Source organism: Rhinolophus hipposideros (assembly GCF_964194185.1).
Source record: "Rhinolophus hipposideros genome assembly, chromosome: 17".
NCBI lineage: Eukaryota > Metazoa > Chordata > Mammalia > Chiroptera > Rhinolophidae > Rhinolophus > Rhinolophus hipposideros.
Genome location: NC_138063.1, coordinates 16,937,042 through 16,963,225, shown reverse-complemented (window position 1 = coordinate 16,963,225; position 26,184 = coordinate 16,937,042). Strand labels below are relative to the sequence as shown.

At 36.7% G+C, this 26,184-nt stretch overlaps 1 protein-coding gene across 2 annotated transcripts in view; it reads left to right on the top strand.

Annotated features, from left to right (window-relative positions):
* DCC (DCC netrin 1 receptor) overlaps positions 1-26,184 on the top strand; it is a 1,070,394-nt gene that overhangs the window by 1,013,773 nt on the left and 30,437 nt on the right. For both annotated transcript variants that reach the window (XM_081078113.1, XM_081078112.1), the window contains exons 26-27: positions 12,299-12,454; positions 19,924-20,136. In XM_081078113.1, coding sequence (XP_080934239.1) covers positions 12,299-12,454; positions 19,924-20,136 — 369 coding nt within the window. The remainder of the gene's footprint in view (positions 1-12,298; positions 12,455-19,923; positions 20,137-26,184) is intronic.

Here is a 26,184-nt window from a genome sequence, read left to right as displayed (position 1 = left end):
GTGATACACCACATTAACAAAATGAAAAATAAAAATCACATGATCATATCAATAGATGCAGAAAAAGCATTTGATAAAATACAACAACCTTTTATGATAAAAACCCTTAAGAAAGTGGGAATAGAGGGATCATATCTTAACATAATAAAGGCCATATATGACAAACCCACAGCTAACATCATACTCAATGGGGAAAAGCTAAAACCATTCCCCCTAAGATCAGGAACAAGACAAGGTTGCCCACTTTCTCCACTTCTATTCAACATAGTGCTGGAAGTTCTAGCCACAGCAATCAGACAAGAGAAAGAAATAAAAGGCATCCAAATTGGTAAGGAGGAAGTAAAATTATCATTATATGCAGATGATATGATTCTATATATAGAGAACCCTAAAGACTCCACCAAGAAACTATTAGAACTGATAGATGAATTTAGTAAAGTAGCAGGATATAAAATTAATATTCGGAAATCAGTTGCATTTGTATATACCAATGATAAAATAGCAGAAGGAGAAATTAAAAAAACAATTCCATTTACAATTGCTCCAAAGACTATAAAATATCTGGGAATAAATCTAACCAAAGATGTAAAGGATCTGTACTCAGAAAATTATACAACACTGAAGAAAGAAATGAAAGAAGACATAAATAGATGGAAACACATTCCATGTTCATGGATAGGAAGAATTAATATAATTAAAATGTCCATACTGCCTAAGGCAATATACATATTCAACGCAATTCCTATCAAACTACCAACGACGTTTTTCACAGAAATAGAACATATAATCCTAAAATTTATATGGGACCATAAAAGACCCCGGATAGCCTCAGCAATCTTGAGAAATAAGAACAAAGTGGGAGGTATAACGATACCTGATTTCAAACTATACTACAAGGCTACAGTAATCAAAACAACATGGTACTGGCATAAAAATAGATACATAGATCAATGGAACAGAATAGAGAGTCCAGACGTAAATCCATGCCTATATGCCCATCTAATCTATGACAATGGAAGCAAGAATGTACGATGGGGTAAAGATAGTCTGTTCAATAAGTGGTGTTGGGAAACCTGGACGGACACATGCAAGAAAATGAAGCTGGACCACCTCCTTACACCATATACAAAAACAAATTCAAAATGGCTTAAAGACTTAAATGTAAGATCTGAAACCATAAAATATCTAGAAGAAAATATAGGAAGAAACTTCATGGACATTACCCGGAGTAAGATTTTCACTGATATATCCCCTCGCGCGAGCGAAGTAAGAGAAAAAATAAACATGTGGGATTACATCAAACTAAAAAGTTTTTTCACAGCAAAGGAAACCATCAATAAAACAAAAAGGGATCCTACTGTATGGGAAAAGATATTTGCCAATGATATATCTGATAAGGGATTAATATCACAAATCTATAAAAAACTTACTCAACTCAACTCCAAAAAAACAAACAACCCAATTAAAAAATGGGCAGAGGACTTGGGGAGACATTTCTCTAAGAAGGACATACAGAAGGCAAGAAGACATATGAAGAAATGCTCAACCTCACTAACCATCAGAGAAATGCAAATAAAAACCACAATGAGATACCACCTCACTCCAGTCAAAATGGCTATTATCAATAAATCAACAAACAACAAATGCTGGCGCGGATGTGGAGAAAAGGGAACGCTAGTGCACTGTTGGTGGGACTGCAGATTAGTGCAGCCACTATGGAAAACAGTATGGAGGTATCTCAGGAATCTGAAAATGGAACTACCCTATGATCCAGTAATTCCACTCCTAGGCATCTACCCGGAGAAATCCAAAACTCCAATTCAAAAATCTGTATGCACTCCTATGTTTATTGCAGCACTTTACACAATAGCCAAGATATGGAAACAACCAAAATGCCCATCGGTAGATGACTGGATTAAGAAGCTGTGGTACATTTATACAATGGAGTACTACGCAGCCATAAAGAAGAAAGAAATCTTATCATTTGCAGCAACATGGATGGATCTAGAGAACATTATGTTAAGTGAAATAAGTCAGAAAGAGAAAGACAAGTACCATATGATCTCACTTATATATGGAATCTAAAAAAAAGACTATGTGAATGAACTAATCAAAGTCAGTTTTGGGGACGCAGAGAAAAAACCGAGAGTGGTTAGATGGGTGTGTGGGAGGGGGTTGGGGATAAGGGGAAAGGTGAAGGGATTTGGAAGCAGCTGGTAACCACAAGATGGCCTCAGGGTTTTTCTTTTGAAAATTAATTTGGGGAAGGTATTCTATAATGTTGTAAAGATTTTGTTGGGTATCCGATGGACATGCGTCCTATTTGGGAGACCACCTCAGGGATACTGTGGATACCTGATCATGGCATTGTACATCAGAAGCTAAACATTAATGAATGCCAACTATAGTTTTATATATATAATGTGATGGTTCAGTGTGAGGTCGGAGGGATAGTGGATGGGGGGAGGGGGGTTCACAGTATGAGGGATATAAATGATGAACGTCTAAGTATTACCTTGTTTTGTACACCTGAAACTAATAAATAAATTAATTAATAAAAAAAAAATATAATGCTAGAAAGAATAAAAAAAAAAAAAAAAAAAAAATAAAGTTAAATTGTTCTACAGAATTTATAAGAATACTCTGACCCAGCAATACCATTCTTAAAGAGATTCTACTTTTAGAAGCATGTCCAGCAGAAATACATGATATGCTCACCAAAAGGCATGTACCTGATTGTGTGTGAAAATACTACTCATGATGCCATATCTTCATTACAGTGTAATATATTCATATAGTAGAATCCCATGCAGTAATGAAAATGAACAAACTGAAATGACACAAACAATATGGAGAATCTTACAGATATAAGGTTGCAAGATAGAAACTTAACATATCTATATGATTCAATTTAAGTAAAGCTCCAATACAAGCAAAATAATCCATGGGGTTAGAATTTAAAGGGCAGTTACTCTTGAGAGGTGATTAGTAACTGGAAAAATCCCTGGGGCAGCTTCTAATAGTTTCTATTGCATGCTCTGGATGATGGTTAGTAGGCATTTCACTCTGAAAAATCATGGAGCACTACTTAGGATATTCAAGTTTTATTATACTTAAATAAAACTTCAATAAGAAATGAAGAGTCAATAGAATATATATCTTTTGAAATAATACTGTCACGTTACAGTCTTTGTTCTCTCCAAGCTCTATGTTGGTAAAACTCTATCTAATACAAAGAAATTACTTCAACATAGAATTCAAGTTAACTTTAAAATTTTGAAGCTTTCTGATAAATAAAATAGGCTTTTTTTGCAATTGACATGACTAATAAGGCCTTGATAATTACGCTGAAAAATTACAGATCTGTATCTTGTCAGGGTTATGATTTCATTCTCAATAGTAGCTGCACTGATGGCCCCACTTGTAATTATTTAGATTTACTAAGGCATCAAGTCTTGTATCAAGTCTTGTATAAACCAAAGCATAGCATGTGCAGATTTCTTGTCACATGTATAAAGATGTTTGCTGTTTCACTTAAGAATCATTATTTTTGTAAGGTTATTTTCCCCTCTTCTTTGACATTTCTCAACCATGCTCTATAAAATGTCAATTCGCAGATAAAATATAGACTATTTAAAATATGTTTTGTTCTTAAAACCCACAGGGAGACATGTTTAATTTTATTGCAGTGCAAAAAATCTGCTTATATATCTAAGAGTAGACATCTCGGTTGAAAACATCATGTGGGATATGTACTCCTTTGCCGCGAACACATTTCACAGCTAAATAAGCTGACACTCGTGAGAAACATACTAGCTGATAGCATCGGCAGGAGAGCCAGGTAATTTGATTCCCTAGTCCACCGCTCCTTGCCGTAAAATGGTGGCAAAGGCTATTTTGTTACAATGGCCAACGAATTATTTTAGATGTTTGTTCCTTATTATAAATAAAATTTTAAGAAATGAGAATCATCAGGTTTAACTTTCCTGAATCTTTAAAGGGTAGGTGAAGGTTATATGCTGGGTTTCCCGGTAATCAGACTCTGAGATAGAGTGTAAATTACAGGGGTTTTATTAGCAAACGTTTTCTGGAATAACACCTGGGAGAGTGAGGGGTGCCAGATTGGGGGCAGGGAGAAATTGTACTGATGATACAGTTTAATGGCAGCCTTAGCTGATCCTACAGGTTCCTCTTATGCTGGGATTGTCCCTCAGAGTTGTTTCAAATGAGGCTGGGGGCATGGGCTGCTGTACCTTGTCTTAAGTAGTCATTGATATAGGCTGCCCCTAGGAAGTGGGGTGTAATCTGGGTGAGCAACTTCTTTGGCTGAGAGCAATTCCTGGAGAGATGTAGATTTACTTACATTTCTAGTATTTTATTACTTGATGGAACATAACTGTGGGTTTGGCCTTGGAAAGCATTTTCGACCCATACTTTCTTCTTCTGTAAAGTGCTGGAGGTGAGGCAGGGAATCAGAACAAAGACAGATACAGACTGAAGCAGATGACCTGTTAGATCACATCAGTCATGAAATTCTAATAACTTAACAGTTGAGAGTTTTGGGGGCAGAATCCTCTTGAATTTCATTTTTGTCTTTTTTTTTCCTTTTTTCCTATAGAGAAAATGAATTAATGTAAAATCAGCCTTTAAAGGAAAAAAGAAATCTCAAAAAAGGTTGCCTGAAGAGGCAAAAAAAGGCACACAGTTTTGCTTTTGTGATGATAGCTCAGGGGATGTTTATGGTTACTGGTTTGGGACTTTCTAGAACATTCACTGTAAGAGCCAACTCTACCCCACCCACCCCAATTCCCACCATCTGTTTTAGTCTCTTGACTGCAGAAATCAAACAATGAGTTGAAGAACTGTTAAGAAGTGAAATAAAGCTACTTGAGAAAAGGCAGATTTTAAAAACTGAAGTCCTGTTGCCTCTAGATGCTATGCTCCCAGAAGGCCCTCTGGTACACACATGGCCATTGGGAGGGACTGGCCTGTGAGAGGATAATCTTAACCTCTTTCACATTGATTCCAAGGCAGAATCCTTGCTTGACTTGTGCATATATGGTGTGAGAAGCCAGTATCCTAATACTGGTCCCAGCTCAACAGGTTTGTGGACCTGGGCATTTTATTTCCTGTAGCCCTTATGGATGCCCACACGTGACCAAGAATACTTTCTTAGTGGTAATGAGTGCAAATAACTGTCCTAGGACCAGAAACACCAAGTGTCAACTGTTGAAAACTGTGGAAGCAGTGGTCAGGAGCCAAAAGTTCAAGGCTCATTTAAATTTTCATTAGAAATGACATCATTACATAGCTCTGATTCCAAATAATAATTTGACACCATTATTAACATTAGTTTTTATTATTTGAGACTTGAATGGCATCCTTCATTCCTCCTCTTACTATGAATTTCTGCAGGAGGTAGTACTTATTTTAAATGCAGTTCTCTAACTCCCACAAGGCTGTGTAAACTGGATAAGAGTTGGTAATGAATGAGAGTTGAAAACACAGAGGTTGTGCCGTGGTAGTTCTATAAGCAAATGACTTTTTTAACTAAAATTAATGGATTGCCAATTCTATTGGATTTTCCAACTCAGCAGGGTAGTAGGATTCTGCAGACATAGTCAAGTTGCAGCTTTTGAGCTCAAGAAAAAAAGGAAGTACAGAATCATATATCCAGAGAGGATTTTTACAAGGCAAAAAAATGGCTTGATTATCAGAGATATGGGGATAATCAAGAAGGGACCTGACAAAGAGCTGGTAAAAGCAAAGAATTTCAGATGACACAGTGCAAAAGGAATACATGTAGAGCTTTTAGAGAGATTTCCGAGAGCAATATGAAAAATACAGATCCCTTTTTAAGATTTATGTCACCTAATTCTTCCTATTTGCTAACGTCTTAGAGATTTCTGACAAAAAAATACACTATCTTTTGTTTTTGGACCATTCTCATCTGAGTCAAGGTCTTTGGGGCAGTTTGGGGTAACTTGTAAAAGATTAAGGCACATGTGCTCACGGGGCCTCTAGATGGTCTGCAGAGAAGCGAGCAGTGGGACACCTCAAGCTCATCTCAAAGTCATCCTTTGGACCAGATCGGTGTCTCCCTTTCCTGTGACCTCATCTTCTGTCTGATACGCATGGTGTCAAAATGTCCACCCAGATGTTCACAATTATTTCAGATTTCTGGACTTCAGAGCCGTAGCTCATTTGAGAAGTTCTCAGAAGCTCTCATTTGAGAACAGCCAGACAGAAGGGAGTGAAGGCTGAAGGATGCTGTAGGAACCTTCGAGTCCACCGCTCACAATGCACTTGCTCTCAGGACATTCTCATAGCAACCTTGTGAGAAGCACTGGTCACATCATATCTTATTTTGTGAAGTGTAATATGATCCACATGAAAAATGGGTCAGCTAGATGTAGATAAACTAAGGATCTTCCTTTAGGTCATAAATGACAGAACCAGCTTTGAACCTAGATTTTTGTTTTGTAATCACCATTCCAGTTATTTTCCTCCATCAGGGGAAGAACTTCATAATCTCAACAACTTACAATATCCCTCAGGTTCAAATTTGAGTCAAAAACTACCATTTAGTTTCCTCCATCTTAATGTATTGCTCTCCTTTTTCAAATGTAAGATGGGATCTTTTTGATTTTTTCAGTAGAACTAATTATATTTCAATGGCAATAATTTTCAGTATCTTGGTGAAAATTTAACTTGTCTTTCAAGTGGTTGTATTTTTCATTTGTATTTATTTTAAGAGCTTTATTGAGGTATAGTTGATACATACAAAACTGCACATATGCCCTGTATATAATTTGGTGATCTTGGATATATGCATACCTATAAACCTATCACCACAATCAAGGTCATAGACATATGCAAAAAGGTGTTTTAAACAACATTTCCTATTAAATGGTATACATCTCAGTCTTGGGCGGGGGGTCTCATGGAGGCCTGCAGGTAAATAACAACAAGCAGCATTTAGGAAGGGCTGACCCCGACCCAACACTCTGCTGCACTTTTTAGTGAAGGATTGCTGCTGTTATCTTCTCCACTTTCCAGATGAGAAGACTTACGAAGTTGAGAGCTTAAATAACTTGCTCAAGTCAATGTATACTCATCTTTTACTGCATAACAAATTACCCCCAAAACTTAGCAACGTAAAATAATTGTTTGTTTTCTCAACAGCCTCTGAGGGTCAAGAATCCAGGAGCATTTAGCAAGGTAGTTCTGGCTTAGGGTCTCAAGCTGTGTCATGAGGTTTCTCTCAGTCTGTTGGACTGAGAGGACTTCAGTTCCCTATCATAGGTGCCTCTCCACAGGTCTGTTGGCGTGCCCTCAAGACCTGGCTCCTGGCTTTTCCCAGATGTATGATCTAAATGAAGGGGGTGAGGGTGGAGGGAAGGGAAGGGAAGGGAAGGGAAGGGAAGGGAAGGGAAGGGAAGAGAAGGGAAGGGAAGGGAAGAGAGAGTTTTCTAATCTAATTTTGGAAGTGACATACCATCACTTCCATTGTTCATCAGATCAACCCTGGTGACATGTGACAGGGAACTTCACAGGATGTGAAGACCGTGAGGTGGGAATCCACTGAGGGGTCTAGATACTGGCTGTGACACTGATTCACTACCTAGTGGCACAACTGGATAAGGAGCCCAGGCAGTGTGACCTCAGTGTGACCTCAGTGCTCAGCTCTTTGTTGAGCCTCTGTGTTGAGAATGATTATAGAACATGTACTGGTGAAAAGCATTACTTTTCCTAAGGGGGACTTTAGTGGCATGCTGGATACTTGTGAATGCCTTTCAGTGAGAATTGCTTGTCAAAGGATCCCTGAAAATGTGAAGGAGATAAGAATATTTACCAAAGGCAATAGACACTAAATTTCCAAATAGTCCAGATTATATACAGGTTATTATTGCAGAGAAGAGATGGTAAGAAGCAGAATGAGAAACCATTTCATTGAAAATCTTTTCACTTCAAAATATTACCTTTCCTATTATATTTGTCCACCTCACCTCCTCAACAAATCTCTCAATTCTGTCAAATATCCTGTTGAGAAATACCTACAGAGGGCCCAATTTCTTAAAATTGTAACTTTAAAAGAAAACTTCACTTCAGATTCCATACAGGTCTCATTTCGTGCTAATATTTTTAAGAATGTTGTAAAAGTTTTCCAATACCAACGTGCCCTGTTCAGGGAGCTAAGTAATTTGGCAAGGGAATTTCTACTTGAAAAATCTTTGGGCATCAGTGTGAGATATAAATTCAATTGCCTGCAGGCTGTGTCAGAACAGATTTTTTTCGTCATATTTGGCCACAGAGCAGAGATTTATTGAAAAGGCTTGATGATATCGCTCTGAGCTGTTTTACATAAACATAGCAATGCAGTGAATGCTTTGAATTGTAGTGTGAGTGTGTGTGTGCTTCTGGCTTCCAAAACTGACATCTAGGGGGAAATACCAAAAAAACTCATCAATATAGTGTTATATCAAACTTTAGAGTGATTCTTTTTTGCAACAACTCTCTTGTAAGTATAGACTTCTGTGCCCTTGTGAAATGAATCATGGGTCAAAATACCTGAAGACCGACTATATCATGTCAGGAAATAAAACGATGAGAATTTTTGAGATGCAGAAACACACAGGAGATATACTACTTTTAAAAGGAATTTGTTGTTTGCAAACCTTTTGTACCCACATCAGTAGCCAAAATGCAAAACACTTAGAAAAGTGAAATTTCTTTCTTGGGTAATGAAGGATTTGAAACCAGAATATAACTTTAGTCTTGTGGTTCTCTCAGTTCTCTAATTTATAAATTCTGTGGCTTGCCAAATTATTCTACGGTTTCTCCATTCAAATTCATTCAGCTCCCACCAGGAGATATTTATGAAATTTTTATTCAAAATGTATTATACAATATTGGTTAAGTTCAAATAATATTGATAAGGAAACGTGCACCATTTGTGGAGTGAGTGCCTAAGGGAAACTCTCGTTATCACATTTATTTATGAGTAAAAATTATCAACATGGGGAAGGTTTTGCAATCTGCCAGTCAGCCTTAATGACTAGGCAGATGATCCAGTTTGATTAGTAAGATGGGTGAAATCATTACATTGACTGTCTCAAAGATTGGATTTTTGAGTTGTATGAAAACACACTTTATGCAATTATATGGCTCTTATTTACAAATGTATTAAAGCCTATTATTATTATTGTTGTTGTTGTTATTATTATTATTAATCATTACTATAGTAAATAATACATCAAACTACTTAAAAAGTTTCCAGTGAGTTAAAATGACAGATTTATAAATGATACTTACAGAAAATTCTTCCTATTAACTCACTTGAAAAATATGAAGTATCTCTAGGACTGCTCTGTCAGAGACACAAAGACTATGAAATTATAACCTCTTTCTTTGGCTAATATCTGTCTTGTAGCTCTCATTCTTTTGAAAAGTTTCCTTGTATTTTTTTTTTCCTTTCCTTCTTCTAAAGTCTGTTCATGTGTTTGTATATCCACAGTTACTCTGTATAAAATATCTTTGTTAAGGTATTGTGCTGTGTACCATTTGTTCTCAAATTTATACTCAAGTCTTTCCAAAAATTATTTAGAGTAACTTTGTATCATCACACATTGTAATTTAACATTTAAAAGAATGCAAGTTAAATATCTGTGAAAGATGTGATTTATCACTCTTTCAAATAAATCCGAAAGCATAAAAGTACCATAGCAATTTGATATCCACCATCATTCATTTACAAAATACATGAGGAAGCTGCTCTTTTACAAAGAATTTACATCACTCATTTTTCCCCTTAAACTAGTACCGACAATTCCCTTTTGCTACACAATAATATGCAGATGTCATCTATTTTTATGACTGAACATCCTTTATTCATCATTTATCTTATTTGTTTGCAATATATTTTTATAAACTGAAGTTGTATGTTTATATTTGTAACAGCTAATGTTCTTCTGGGTTGAGTTAACATTACAGTTATTATTTCTGCACAATTGTATATAAAGTAAGATTTTATTAGAAATCTATCGCCTAATGACATGTGTGAGGCTTTTTGAATACAGTTATTTCGTGTATCCGTGGATGAATGTTACTTATTGCATAACTTGTAGCCCAGTGTTTTCTTTTATTGATCTAAACACTGAGAAACTGTTTGCATGTATGTGTGGTTTAGAGTTATAACAATAAGATTTTTATAGCAATCACTCCATGATTTGAACTCCTTCCAAGTTACGTGCTAAAATTATGCTGTGAACTCTCATCCAGGTTTCTTTTTTTAATTGGGGAAAATTGGGGGACAGTGTGTTTCTCCAGGCCCCATCAGCTCCAAGTCGTTGTCCTTCAATCTAGTTGTGGAGGGCGCAGCTCAGCTCCAAGTTCAGTTGCTGTTTTCAATCTTTAGTTTCACGGGCCACAGCCCACCATCCCATGCAGAAATTGAACCAGCAACCTTGTTGTTGAGAGCTCGTGCTCTAACCACCTGAGACATCCAGCCACCCCTCCAGAAGCTCAGCGGCAGCTTGTTGTCTTCAATCTAGTTGTGGAGGGTACAGCTCACTGGCCCGTATGGGAATCAAACCTACAACACTGTTGTTCAAAGCTCACGCTGTAACCAACTGAGCCCCACCTCCTTCATACAGTTACTTTTAATAATATTTAAACTAACAACTAGGTAATATCCTCTTTCAGTTATGTTGAAAGTAAAAGTTTTAGAAACTACCTGACTTTTAAAAGTATTTGTTACTTATTCAAGTTATTTACTGTCTCATTTTCTAGGAGGTACATCTATAAAGTACTTTTATAAGGTACTTTGTCTAATACAGTGTATTAAGACATAATTGAAAACATTGAAATACCACTTGTAGTATACCTTCACTAATATGATTTTTTCTAAAATATGTTAATCCTATTAAAATTTATATATTTTTATTCAGTTCATGGAAAACAACCATCATTTAACCTACTTAAAAGAATTTGTCTTCAATGTCAAACCAATCAAAAACGTGTTTCTGAAAAAGCCTTACTTCATTTTTCAATTCACATAAACATGTTAATATGTATTTCAATAAGTATTATAAATACATTGAAACATAAATTCTGGAATGCAATTCTAAAAGCCAGTTTAACTAGAAGCAGCCTTTTTTGATTTAAAGTGTTCTATATTTAATGTAATTAATATGCATTTTAAATCGACATGTTTCTAACTTACAATAATGCAATAATATAATTTGTGTCTATGTTTATGAATTCATGTAAGAGCAATGTGATAAAAAAGGAAGGTTTTTCTTTAGTAAACGTGTATATCTGTGAATGTTAAAACCTCCAGTAATTGGCATTCCATGTAATAAAATAAAAATTGTGTATATAATAGAAATAACTTCATTAGTATATAGACAGACGTACACTGCTGAAATTGATTTTTCCAGTAGCTGGCTTAAATTTTATTTTTTGATAATAAGAGGTGGAGAACATTTTACAAGATGATATAAAATGAAGATTGACTACAATTAGAGTAACTATTTCATAATATTATATAATTGGATAGGTATTGAATAATGGAATTGAACTATACTCACTAAACCTAGAAACTATTGTATAAGATATTTATCTGTGGATTTGAGCCAGTATAACTGAAAAATGTTTGGTATTCCCGGAAAACCTTCAGTTATATTTAAATTGATGTGACAGAAAACTACACTGTTTTGGCTCTTTGAAGGTATTTTCTTTCTATTTACATGTAAATCCTAAGTATAATTATTGAGAATATACCTTCTTTTTTCCCTCTCTAGACTATATTTCAAAAGCATTACATTCTTTACAGAATTAATGGAAAATTCCCATTTCCTCAGCCCACTTTACACAATATATTTGATTTCTGAACAACTCAACATTTTGAATGCCATTGTTCTTGCTTAAGTGAAAGAATAAGAAAAAACAAAACAAAGAACAGCGAGCCTCTTGCTTAAGAGAAAAAATAAGAAAAAACAAAACCAAGAACAGGGAGCCTTAAGGTGGCTTTATGGCGGCTTGATTAATCATGTCTTTGTTTGAAACCACAAAAATATGTAAACCTCAGGGTAATACTCCTTAGTAAGATGCTGGAGGAGTGAGCTGTCTCTTCTAAAATACGAAAAGGACTTTGGGAAAGAGGTAATTGAAGGAACCTACATGATACAATGAAGAGCATGTATGGATTTGAAGATGTGAAAATGTAGCCACTCCCCTTTTGCTTGATATGTGGATACATAGGATTAAAAAAACAATGAATATCCTTGTTTTGCAGCTGTCGTGAGTGCCATTCCTGTGCCAACCCTAGAAAGTGCCCAGTATCCAGGAATCCTTCCATCTCCCACATGTGGATACCCCCACCCACAGTTCACTCTCCGACCTGTGCCCTTCCCAACACTGTCCGTGGACCGAGGTTTCGGAGCAGGAAAAAGTCAGTGTAATGTATTTTCATTTTTTTAAAGAAAAACACAAATGAATAATACTAAGAATGTCTTGTCAAATGTGTAGCATTTTGAGGTTGTTATCCCTTGGAAAGATTGACTTACCCATGACCTGGGTACTAGAATTTTCTTTTCCAGCATAATGAATATTTTGGATCTTACATGCTTTTGGACTGATTTTCTAGAAACTTTTCAATGTCCTCTCCACTGACAATATACAAAGTGATGGAGAAACAAAGGTTATATGGTTCAGTAAAACAATGATTTGATGCTCATTGTGGTTCTGATTTGCATTTCCCTAATGGTTAGTGATATCAAGCACCTTGTCATGTACCTGTTATCCATTGGTATGTCCTCTTTGGAAAAATGTCCATTTGGTTCCTCTGCCCATATTTTCATCTGATTGATTGGATTATTTTTGCTATTGAGTTTTATGAGTTTTTTAAGTATTTGAATATTCACTCCTTATCAGATATGTGGTTTGCAAATATTTTCTCCCATCCCTTAGGTTGCGTTTTCATTTTGTTCATGTTTTCCTTTGCTGTGCGGAAGCTTTCTGTTTATTTTTCCACTTGTTTATTGTTGTTTTTGTTGCCTTTGCTTTTGATGTCAAACCCCCCCCCAAAAAAAATCATTGCTAAGATCAATGTCAAAGAGTTTATGCCCGTGTTTTCTTCTAGGAGTTTTATAGTTTCAGGTCTTAGATTTAAGTCCTTAACCTATTTTGAGTTGATTTTTCTTTTTTTCTTTTTCATTTTTTTGGTAGGGTGTAAAATAGGCATTCAATATCTTTTTTTATTATTATTTTTATTGGGGAACAGTGTGTTTTTTCAGGACCTATCAGCTCTGTGTCAAATCGTTTTCAATCTAGTTGTGGAGGGTGTAGCTCACTGGCCCATGTGGGAATCGAACCAGCAACATTGGTGTTATGAGCACTGCACTCTAACCACTGATCCAACCAGCCACCCCATCTTTTTTTTTTTTTTTTAATGTGACAATTTAGTTTTCCCAGCACCATTATTAAAGAACACATTCTTTTCTTATTTTACATTCTTGGCTCCTTTGTCATAAATTAATTGACCATATATGCCTGGGTACATTTCTGAGCTCCCTATTCTGTCCCATTGATCTATTTTTATGCCAGTACCATACTGTTTAGGTTACTATAGCTTTGTAATATAGTTTGAAATCTGGAAGTGTGATGTCTCTAGCTTTGATCTTCTTCCTTAAGGTTGGTTTGGCTGTTTGGGGTCTTTTGTGGTTCCATACAAATTTTAGTATTTTTTTCTATTTCTGTGAAAAATATCATTGGAATTTTGATAGGGATAACAATGAAGCTGTAGATAACTTTGGGCAATATGGATATTTTAACAATTGTTTTAATTGATGAGCATGGAATATCTTTCCGTTTATTTGTGTCTTCTTCAATTTCTTTCATTAATGTCTTACAGTTTTCAGCATACAGATCATTCACTCCTTAATTATATTCCTAAATATTTTATTCTTTTTGATGCTATTGTAAATAAGATCATATTCTTTATTTTTTAATAGCCTGTGTGCATATATGGAAATGCAACTAATTTTTGTCTATTGATTGAGTATCCTGTAGTAGTATTTCATTTGTTTTAAGGAAGGTAGGAACGGAGATACTTTCAGCTCTTATATACACCCTGGTGAGTTTTCCTGTGCCATTTGACTTTGTTTTTCTTCAAGCACAGCATTTTAAAACAGATTTTATGGCTTTCTTCTCTTACTTAAGAATAGGTGACTCAGCAGCTTGTGTGAGATAAGATGTTTTGTAATAGATAAGATGGTAAGAGCAATAAAATGTATTTGTGAGGTAAGCTATATTTTCTCCAACAAAACAGGGACAGCTCTAAGAAATCATAAATTGTTTAGATGTAGCAAGGTTGGAATTAAAAAGGCATCAAAAATCTGCCAAGAGAGAATTAGATTTATTTTCTTTATTCTCACTGTACATCATGTTTGCAGAATAGAGTTGTGTGCAAAAACTTGAGGAAAAACAGTTCCCTAAACCATATTGGAAGGAATTAAATGAGAAAAATGTACGAAGTCCAACAACCAAAAATCCGAATCCCAGGACAATTAGGAAGGTGATTTTAGTTAAATAATTTGGAACCACAAGTCACTACTTCAAATTCTGAAATGAATTCTCCCCAGCAGAAAAGAGAGGTTTTAGTTTAGTTTTCTCATTCAATCATTGTCTCCTGCTTTCTTTTGATTTTATCGATGTTCTCTAACTTGAAGAAAGATGTGTATGAAGAATGTGTAGATTGACCTTTAATTGTTCACTCCAACAATACTGACACAAGCCAAAGTTCATTACTTTTTTAAAATTAGAAATTAACTATTTTATTTTATTCATGGTGTATCCTGTAATTTCTTTTTCTTTTTTAAAGACACAGTCTCCTTCTGAAAATCCAGTATTTTATTTACTTTTTTTCTTTTCTCTTGATTTGGTACAGCATGCAAAACTGTCTCATTGAATCATGGGGAAATGATTTCGAAAGTTAAAGTTCAATGAAAAAGAAAACAATATATATAATGAACTAGTATATATAATTTTTTAAATCTGTGGTTATAGACCACAGATCTGTTTCTATCTGTGGGGTTAGTCTCATGTTCATTCTGGTGCAAGACTTTGAGAGTGGGAAATCTGTGCATATGTGGGAGCAGAGATACCCTCTGTACCTTCCACACAATTTGGCTGTAAGTCTGAAACTGCTCTAAAGAAATAATGTTTATTGAGAGAGAGAGAGAGAGAGAGAGAGAGAGAGAGAGAGAGAGAGAGAGGAAATAGATAAACTTTACTCTCTTTACCTGAGTTTTATTTTGTTAATTTGTTTAAAAGTAGGAATTATTAAATAAAGTTAGTTATAGAACTATTACATAACATATAGTATAAATACATATCATATAGCAATTCTATGAAGTCATATAAATAAAGAACTCTTAACAGAGCACTTAGCTCAGTCAATTCTGAACCTCATCTAAATAAAAAGGCATAGACGTTCTACTCCTAGAAGATTTCACAGATTTTTAAAAATATATATTCAATCATTCGTCAAGGATTTTTGGAGCAAAGCTATGTGCATTGCAAAAGGAATAGGAACTAATGTGTGTTTCCAAGTGAATGCTTAGGGGGAAAAAATAAGCACCCTCTTCACTAGGAAACTAAATATTCTCTAAATCACTGTCAGAAACAGTTAACTTCCAGCCATTCAGTGTTGGTTTCTAAATGCCTTGGGGAACACTAACCATCCCTGTTCTCTCTCAAGCAGAAAACATTTCATGACTCTGGCTAGAGACGTCGTATTAGTCACCTTGAGAAACAGTGAAAAGCACACATAGGAAAAGAAACTTTGTGCAAGTGGGAGCATGCTCCTTCCTCCACGGTGATCTGAAAACCCTTCGAGTTTTACAAGAGATTAATCACAAAAACCCTACCTCCAAAGTTATACTCCTTTTTGAGTTACAAATAAAGCTGAATTGCTTGCCTACCATAAGGCAAATAAAGATATAGGATATAGCACATTTGCATTACACATATTTGAATTCGGCGATAAGTTGATAAAGATTTATATGGTTGTGATGGACAAATATTTCCTTTTCCTACCAATGTACTGTAGTTCTGATCTTAGCCTCCATAGGCAAGTGAACGGGCCTCGGGGAACAAGGAGCAGTGCTGTAATTTGAAAACTTCAACCCATAGATACTCTTTTTTTTTTTTTTTTTTTTTTTTTAACCAATAGATACTCTTGAGGTCAAGTCATTATAAAATTGGTGCCTCCCTTTCCTCATCTTTGAAACAGGTAGGTATTAGCGAAACAGATGATTTCCTCTATTCCTTTCAGTTTGAGCATTACTTTAATTGGTCAGAAGGCTACTCAGCTTTATTCATGTAATTTTTCTGCCCCAGCTTTACCCCAAATTGGAAATCAACTAACAAATGGGACTTGACCTAGGAGTTCACGTATTTTTCTCTAGGGTCTTTTCAAAAATCCAGGCTGTAAGGCACTGGCGTTACTTGGAAATATCGCATGATGCTGTTTTTCTGAGATTGATGAGTGAAACTCGTTCCTCCAAGTGTTCATGTTTCAAAGCGTCTTTGCTTAGAGTTCTCCATGTGCTTTGTTTCTTTCAAATATTGCGATTTTAGATAGAAGAAAAATCCTCATTTCCATTCTTGCAATATTTTTGCCAGTTATTCCATAGTGATTTTTCATGTGTTGACATGAATTATTATAAAGTGTCCTGAGATTTGACTCTGCTGTGTAACTGTATGCTATTTGTACAATGAATTCCTACTATTTCATCATTTGAAAATGAGTGCCTTCCCAGAACATATTTGATTCTCATTGACTCTCTGAATTGTAGGGAGGCTGCACTTCATGGGCGAAAGGAGGTTTTCGTTGCTTTCAGACCTCTTAGTAGAGCTGAAAGTTATAGCCTGAGCCAGTTTGTATCACCCGGGTGTCCTGAAGCTGGTGTTTGAACTGGCCAAAGGAGCTCATCTGAAATGAGAGCTTTCCTCCAGGGGAGCAGTTACTATTGTGTTTGTTGAAGAGTTTTCACTGCCTTCAATGTCAGCCGGTTGGACAAAGCATTTCTTTCGCTTCTTGTAAAATATAAAATTAGGAATTGTTTATGGAAAAGCATCCATTGTGTTAGGTCTTAAGCAAACTTGTCATTTTGTACAAAACACAAACAGTCTCCCTTATGAATGACGGATATACTTAGTCTCCAGGATAGGCCCTCCTACGTCCACCTAACCCATTACATCAGGCACTTTTCTTTTCCCTATGTGTGGTGCTAAGGATTGATTTTACTAAACAGCTGGTCCATCGGTATCAAGCCACCATTAATTACTCCCTCAAAGTCAAGGACAACATCGTGATGTTTCCAACCGAATCCTGGTGGCCGGTGAAAACCTGGGGATGGAGGCCTGGGCATACAGAGAAGTTTTATTTATACAGCGATGCCATTAAAGAGAATGGGCATAAGAATGCCCTAAAAAAAAATCAGGGAAATCATCAGAATTCATGTGAAGCTTCAGGTTTTTAAGAAATCAAATTTCAGGAGGCTAAAAAAAGTACATATAAATTTTATTACATCTGTCATCACAAGAATATTTATATAGATCTCTTTCATTTCAAAAATGTAAGAGAAATAGAAGAGGAAAATATAATGGAAGGAATAAAGAAAAGAAAGATTCATGAAACATATTGTTTCTTTAATGGATAAAGCAGTTTTAAAAATATGATGTGTGGCCAACCGGTGACTGACTGCCTCAGCCCAGGGGAGCACAAGCCTCATAATACCAGCATGGGCCAGGGAGCTGTGTCTTACACAACTAGACTGAGAAACAACGGCTTGAACCAGAAGGGGAGACTGGGGGCAGAAGAAGGGGAAAAAAATTTGATGTGAATTAATTGTAATCCATTTTCAGTAGAGAGAATTACTTAAAGGAGATTTCTGAGGAAAATTGCAAATTTTTTTTCTCTAGACAGGTAATTTAATTGGATGATAGGGGTCTTTTAGTAAAAAAACAGCGCATTCATAACGAAGGACCTAGATATAGGTTCCTGCAGCTACTTCTTTTTGATTTAGAGCAGAGAGATATTTTCTTTTTATTTGGACCATTGACTATTGTTCATTTTCTCCTTTAAACTGAATATGAGTCCAGAGTAAAACCTGCATAATGTTCTTTCTTTGTCGCTAAAGCTGTATTTTCAACCATCTCGTTATGCATTCTTGATTAAACACAAGCACACACGTGTCCCTATCCCCTTTACATTCTTACAAGCATGTAGAATTCAGCTCCTTCTAACCTACCTGAAGCCTCCATCCCTTTTGTCCTTATCTGAGAACCATCATCACCAAGAGTGTGCCTTAATGTTTTCCTTGCGGCGCTATACTTATCCTTGAAATTTTACATGCATGTGCGCCTCTCCTCCATCTTTGGTAGGACTTCCTAGCTTCGAGATAAGGCACTTCAGTTCAATCTCCTCTTGCCCCTAGACTTCTATGCAGTTTGCTGTCTTGGCTGCATTTTTCTTGTTTGGATAACTGTTTTATCAAGTCTTTGCCTGTTTTCTGGCACGGATTGCTGTGTGGTTAAATCCTGTCCTTAACCAATCCTTGATCTCCTCATCTCCATCTTTGAATGGGGTAAGCCTGAAGGCTGCTTCAGGCTTAGAAGGGGACATCTAACCCTGTCTGAATATAGAACAATGAGTGTTAATAGCAATACCCTTTGCAGGCACATTTTACTTTTGCATATCTTTAATATTATGTCTTGATCTTGGGTATCTTTAATCTCTACTCCCTTCAGCATTATCAGATTTTCTTTCTATCTCCTCTGCCCTTCGCTGACCTCACGGAGCCTCCCAGAGAGTTGTCTCAAAATTATCTCACAAACTAATTATCTTGAAATATTTCCTGGCTAAAAATTGTCTTTGGAAAGTGAGATATTATCTTCTATCACTGCATTTTTTTAAACTCACCCAGAAGAACTTTCTGAAGAAATAAATCATCAAAAATACTCTTGTTTCTTTTACACTTATACCTACTGCACAGCTCTTTTCAATTGCAGTTTAACTTGGACCTATGGACTTCGAATTTGAATGAATAAAGTCAAATTACAGTGTCCTTAGCATGAGAAACTTCTTTGCAAATATTTAAGGCCACTCAACTGCCTTCTCTGGAGAAAAAGTGTGTTTCCGTACACAAAACTGTCCAAATACCCAAAGGCTGTCATAGGGACTATGCAAAACCTCTTCAAACTATAGTAATGTGACTGGAAATTACAAGGTTTGCTACCAACGAGGAGAAATTGTAATTCTGCATTTAGGCAACTGATGCCAGCAGAGTCACCTCTCGTATAACTTTTCAGCTGGATATGCATCTGCTTTTTATGAAAGACAATGACAGTAGTGTTATTTGTGTGGTTTATTAGCAATGCCTTTAATAGCTGGTAACTGATTTGTTTGATGGTTGGCATAGCATGTTTCAATCACAGAAAAAGTGATGTATTGGCTGGGAGAGAATAATGCAGCTATAGCCGGGTTGGGTACATTGAATTTCACTGACGTTGCTACTTTGAAGGGAGAAATAATTCTTTTTCTCTCGCGTCATCACCTATGATTACAGGGCCCAGACAGTACAGGCAATATAGGGCGTGCTGTATATATATCTTACTACTCTTCCTGAAAAATAGATCCCTGACCTGCTGGATCTACTTCTCATGTTCAAAGGGGCAGTGCTATCATATCCCGTAAATATATGAAGGAAGAAGAATAAGGATGTTCTTAACTTGAGGAAAACGTTGGCCACATCCTGCATCTCTCTCTGGTCTGACCCACGGGCCCCTCAGCTGACATAGGGGAAGCAAGCTTTGTCCTGGACTCATGAGTGGCTTTTCTTGCCTCCACTGCAGCCGTGAATGAAGGACCAAACACCCAACAGCCACCCATGTTGCCTGCAACACAGCCTGAGCATCCAAGCAGTGAGGAGGCACCAAGCAGAACCATCCCCACGGCCTGTGTTCGACCAACTCATCCACTCCGCAGCTTCGCTAACCCTCTGCTACCTCCACCAATGAGTGCAATAGAACCGAAGGTCCCTTACACACCGCTTTTGTCTCAGCCAGGTAAAGTGCCCCGTTGTTCACATCTAAAAGAGTTGTGACCGTTGCTGCTTTGGCTTCAGTGCATGAGGGTTCCTGGGAAGGCTGGACGCAACAGACCTTTTCCACACTGATGATGTGCTCATGTCTGTCACTGAGGTCTGTACACAACTCGTAAGCATCTGCCTTACAAGCAACGGGCTGGTTGTGCCCTTCATTCCCTTGGAAAGTTGTTCGTTGATCTTGAATCCCAGTCAAGTACTTGTAATATGGGCTGTTGGTGTGCCAACAAGAGAATGCTGGGAAAGTTCCTGATTTTTCAGTCATCCATGTGTGTCCTAGGATTTAAGGCTACACTCCAAAACTAAAGTTAAAGATGTACAAGTCTGCAAGCCACTTTTTCGAGAAATGCATGTGATCCCGTAGTTCTGCTTTGTACTTTTCAATAGTCAACTGTAAGGGGTTCTTATTTCAGAGTTGCAGGGACAGAAAGGAGTGTCAGCACCAGTGTAGAGTACAACTTTCTAATTTTAGAAATAAAGAAACCAAAACTCAGATGGGAAGCATCATTGCTATGATGCCCCACTTTCTAAGAATATCAAATGGCAGAGGTGAGAACCAGAGTCCCCAATTCCCAATGAGGTATTTATTTTATCATCTCAGATAGTATCTAGCGGGGCTGAATCAGAGCTCCTTTTTTTGTTTCTGTTAGCCATTTGGGGGGGGGAGGGGAGAAGATGCGAAGAGCAGGAGATAAGAAGAAGGAAAAATGAGAAGAGGAAGACAGGGGGTGAAGAAGGATGATTGGGGAGGGCTAAAGGGTTAGGAATAGATAGAGAGGATGAAAGATAGGTCAATAGATAGATAAGTAGATACATAGAGATAAAGAACTATGTAGTATTCCAAATTATTTGGAATGTTAGAGTAATTCTTAACCACCCCAGTGTATGAGGCATAAGATAGTGAAGTTCAATGGTTCTGAATAAATACAGGTGGCCCTTTAATAGACAGAGGCAGCTGGATTAGCCAACCTGCCATTGTACAGAGGCATTTGAGTGAGCTTCTGTTACTCAGAGTCATACCCTCAGCAGTTTGAGTCACTGCATTAGGGCATAAGCTTCCTGATAACTGCTGAAACTAAGGAAAATAAGATTGCAATGAGGAATGGGATCTTTATATTAATATTAAGAATGCATCTTATTCCTGGAACAACTTTCATTGATTTGTGCTCATCAGCCCTGGTGTTCTCACCATTCACATGGTGTATTATGGGTGTTCAGCTACCAGACCCTGAGAGGTGGGGTGGGTACAGGAGGGATGCGGGTTCCACTGCTTGAGATGCATACTGCACATCTGGCCTGGTATTCAGGATAGATGTCAGGTTAATTGCAACAACTAAGAATAGCTAGCCCTTACTGAACCTGTGCTGTGTGGCGGGCATACTTCTGAAGGCTCATAACATCGCATTAGGTCCTCACAGCAACTTTGTGAGGTAGCTACTTTCTTCCCCCCATTTCGTGGACAAGGAAATTGTGACACAGAGAATTTAAGTAGCATCTTTAAGTCTACGTAACTAGTAAGTGATACATCTTTTCCCACCTTCTGATTGCAGAAAGCATGGGTTCTGAAATGTTGGGAACTCATTTGTACCTCTTAGTTTACGTCTAATTGATTAGTGACAGAAACAAAGAGAAAAATTTTTTAAATCTATCAAATTAATTTATTTTAAAACATTAAAACAAAAGGGGTAACATCTGAAAAAATTCTGAAATAATAACATTTCTTAAGAGCCTTTTTCTTAAGTATAGCTGGTATGAAATATGATATTAGTTATATTAGTTTCAAGTGTGCAATATAGTGATTTGACATTTTTTATACCTTAGAGTGGGATCACCCCACTAATTCTAGTAGTGTCATTGTGCAAACTTATCACTATTTTCCACTTCTTTACTCACATTTTAAAGAGGAAAGGGAAGAGATTTAACCATTCTGTAGAGAAGAACACTAATTTTACAACATCAAAAAACCAAAACTAAAAACTATATACCACTAACAATTCTCTCTACTTGCAAGTAAAGTGTTTTTTTTTTCTGTTTGTTTTTTTTTTAATTTATTTTTTTGGTAACTGTGTTATAATAGAGAAAAACAAGCTGAAAATGATAGTCTGAAGACCATTTCAAATGAAACTTTTACTGTGATGGTAATGATTAGTTTGGAACACAGAGTTTGGAAATCAACACATGCTCCAGAGATCTATCACAGCAATATGACCCAGAACTCTAATTTTAGAAAGAACATCTTACAGTAGACTGAATAAGGCACTGGCATTGTTATTTACTAGTTACTATTTTCTTCTAGTTACAAATATACTAAAGCTGCCTTAAAATCTGACACAATGTAGCATAAATGAGCGTACTATGTCTTTAAAAGATGGGAAATAGAGTTTCTTCTCCTATCTCTGCAGCTATTCTCTCAAATAACAAGCATGTCTGAAGAACCTCTCTCTCTGATCTTATGTCATGTGGGCAAGATCTCATTTTCTTTTATTCTCATTGCTCATTTATGAGCCTTCTTTTGTTTTTCTATCGTTCTTGTTTTCATGTGAACTATTTGTTACAAGCCAGCTCTTCTTTCATATTTTCCAGTATCTGTGGCTTGAGTTTTGGGGTTGATTTTATATTTTTCACAGTTCCCCTTTAAGTGCCCCCTCCCCCAGTCACCTCAAGGCACACCCTGCCATCACTTTGAAATTATTAAATGCCTTTTCCTTTCATGTTTCTCCTTCATTGTCTCCCTGTGATTCCCGTTCATTTCATAATGTCTTACCTCATGATTTTCAAATAAGTTCTTCCTGCATTGCTCCTGACACATGGTAAATAGTATGCTTTTAAGAAAGGGCTGATGTTTACTTATTCTAATAGAAAAGGAAAATTAGCAGACTGACAAATGTATTAGCTATGACATTAACTACATGCTTCTCAGCCTAAAAGATGAAATACTTAGAGCTTTCAACAAATTTTAATTCTAAGAAAATCATTACTTGAGTCAAACTGATTGATGAAGCAAAGGCATTCTCTTGTCGGCTTCAAAAAAAAAAAAAAAACACATACCTCAAATGATTTTTCTCTGGATTTCACAATAAAGGACTGCATAATTACTAATGAATTTGTCTTTACTTACCGCAAAGTAATTACTTTAGAAAATGGTAATGTGAGGCATTGCTATAATTTTTAAAAAGCATGCCAAACGAGAGGCTCCTTCTGCTTTGAAACCGTTAAAATTAGGATCGACGAAGCAGGTCTTTCTCTGCTCCAATTCCTGTGTGTGGTTTTTCAAGAGCATCCTTGATCTGTGTCTCAGTTTGCCTTCCAACAAGATATGTGGAGCTACGTTTGCAGCAGTTTTATATGAGTTCTTGGGCTACGCGTATCGTGAAATAAGGATCTCCATGGACTGGCAGGGTATTTCGCAGTATTTCTATAGTCAGTGGTAATTAGACAGCCATCCTGTTGTCATTATGACGGAAATTCTGCCTACCTTAAAACACAGATTCATCCCTTCATTGCCCCCCTCCTTCTACCTGCTGAGTTAGAACTTTAGCTCACTAGATTCTAGGGTAATTTATGGTGTTTCTTACAATTTGATCATCACCTCGTGATAAAGTGGTTTTGTTTCTTAATGCTTCACCGATAGACGTGAATAACTGTGGGTCTTTGCACCTCTTAGGGAGGCTGCAGTCACTGCACTTTGCAAATCACAGAGGTGGACTTGTAAGTGATTGGGCTTAGTCCCCTTTCAGGTTAAATAGAAAATGTTTGATGGAGTGTTAAGCTTATGGCACTATAGATCTGACATCAGTTTTACAAAGGACCAAGATAGGGTGTTTTTTTTCTTTTTCTTCACTCGTGAAAATTCCTCTTAGCTGTGAAATGATCGGCTGCACTTTAAATGAACCTGGATTAGGAGACCATTTGTCTTCTGGGGCTGTAATTCTAAAGGGAAAGACAACGTGACCTCTTAAACAGTGACTTTTGTACGGTCGCACTGTTTTATAACATGAGCCCCTGGAGTCCTTGCATCTTCATAAAGGTACATCAGTGCTATATTGTCCATTATTTACACATTGCATTTCTATACATTTTTTATTATAAAAGCAAAAACCCAGAACATTCTCATCTTTTCAATCTTCGAGGGATCAATGTGTCAGCGGACATGACAAGACCAAAACTCACTTCATTGTACTGCGAAATTGAGTTTGATTTTCCCTCTGCAAATTGTGGCATGTGCTTCAATTTGTCTGAGGACAGAGGACAAGAAATGGGTGGAAGTGGCTGACAGCAGACAGAAAAGGCATTTGATTTATGTTTTATGGCTGGTTGGGAAATCATATGTTCCTGCTATAACCTGATCTTTTTGACAGGCTTCATTTCAGTAAATATGCTATCCCACAAAACCACCAATAAATTACTGTAATACTTTAATACAATTGCTTTCCCTGAGCCACTTGTAGGCCACCATTGGGGGTGTTTATCAGGATAGCAGATGAGTGTGCATTCTCCTGAAATCAATTATAGGAAGAGGTCATGGGAAATCACACATTCCTTAGCTAGTGAAACAGCAGGGTCACTTTTTAGTCCAATCAGATCAAATGAGTCATTGGCACAGCCAAGTAGGAGACATATGTTGATTTGATATTATTGGAGCCAATACTACCGATCAATTTCAGAGTGGAAAATTAGAGTACCGTCTATTAAATTTTATCTTATGTGGAAGCACATCTGTATGTTGTTTTGGGGCTTGGTTTGTTTGTTTGTTTTGGTAGCTCCTTGAAATGGTCCCGTCCTCATTCCTAAAGGATATTTTTTTAATAGGTGAAATTTGATTTGCTTTGGTCTGGTCATCCTAAATTATCCCTTGGTAAAAAGCAATTAAGTGAACTTTGCCTTGTATATCACCAATATTTGTGCTCTGGAACCTACCTGGTGTTTTAATACATTACTGTTTCTCCTAGTGTGGTGTTCCAGTATATAAATAGGACAGAGCTCTGCTAATTATCTCAATGAGAGGGAAACAGTTTCTAGAGGATTCTTTATGAGGATGCCGCGTGACTGTTGCCACATTTATAGATGACAAAGCTGAGGCCTGAAAAGGTTAAGCAGCTTGCCCAAGGTCAACAGTTGAGCTAGTGGCCAAGTTTAAAGAATGCAAAGAAATATAACATTGAAAGGAAACAAAGGATTTTATTTTAGCTTCTATGTGGTATAAACAGTTATTCTTGGATTGACTTCTTCTTTTTTCCCTACAAGAGGGCTTCTCGAATGATCCTAATTATTACATATCCCTCAGAAAGAATTTTATTTATGGAAGGTAGATTGATATAGTTTAGTATTTGAGTCAATGTTTTATTCCTTTCTGTAGGTTAAATGGAGTCAAGACTTTATAGCAAGAGTAGTGACTAGCTAGCAACTCCTGACTAGCTCCTGTCTGTCTTAAACTCACCTGACCAACCTGCCAATAGCCTTTTACAGGAAGGCAGCAGCCAAGGAGCTGACATTTTTGTTTTCAGCACCATGCACCATGGGTGGCCAGGACTTTGCACTTTAATAATAAAAATAAAAATGAGCCGGAGGAAGTGCAAAATGAAGATAAAAGTTAAGGCACATGAGAATATGATCAGACTATGTGTTAGAGAGTGTGAGGGTCAATGAGAGTGAAAAATGAATAGCTGGAATTGCAAAAAGCTTTTGGGAGGAGAGAGTGAATGATCACAATCACGTCAAGATTTGAGTCCTTTTGATCAAATTTTTGCCCAATTAAAAAATAAGAGAAAATATTGTACCAGGATAATTGAGGCTAATTTTCAACTTAACAGGCAATTAAACTCAATGGTTAAAGTATTGAGTTACCATCTAGATGATCATAAGAGAAAATGTTCTAAAAATCTATTTTCAGAACTTTGTAGCCTAGTAGATTACATAATTGGAAATAGATCAAAAGAATATCCTTGGATTATACTGGGGAATATGTGGCCTTGTGAGTGACAGAGAATGGTGAGGGAAAGGATGACCAACA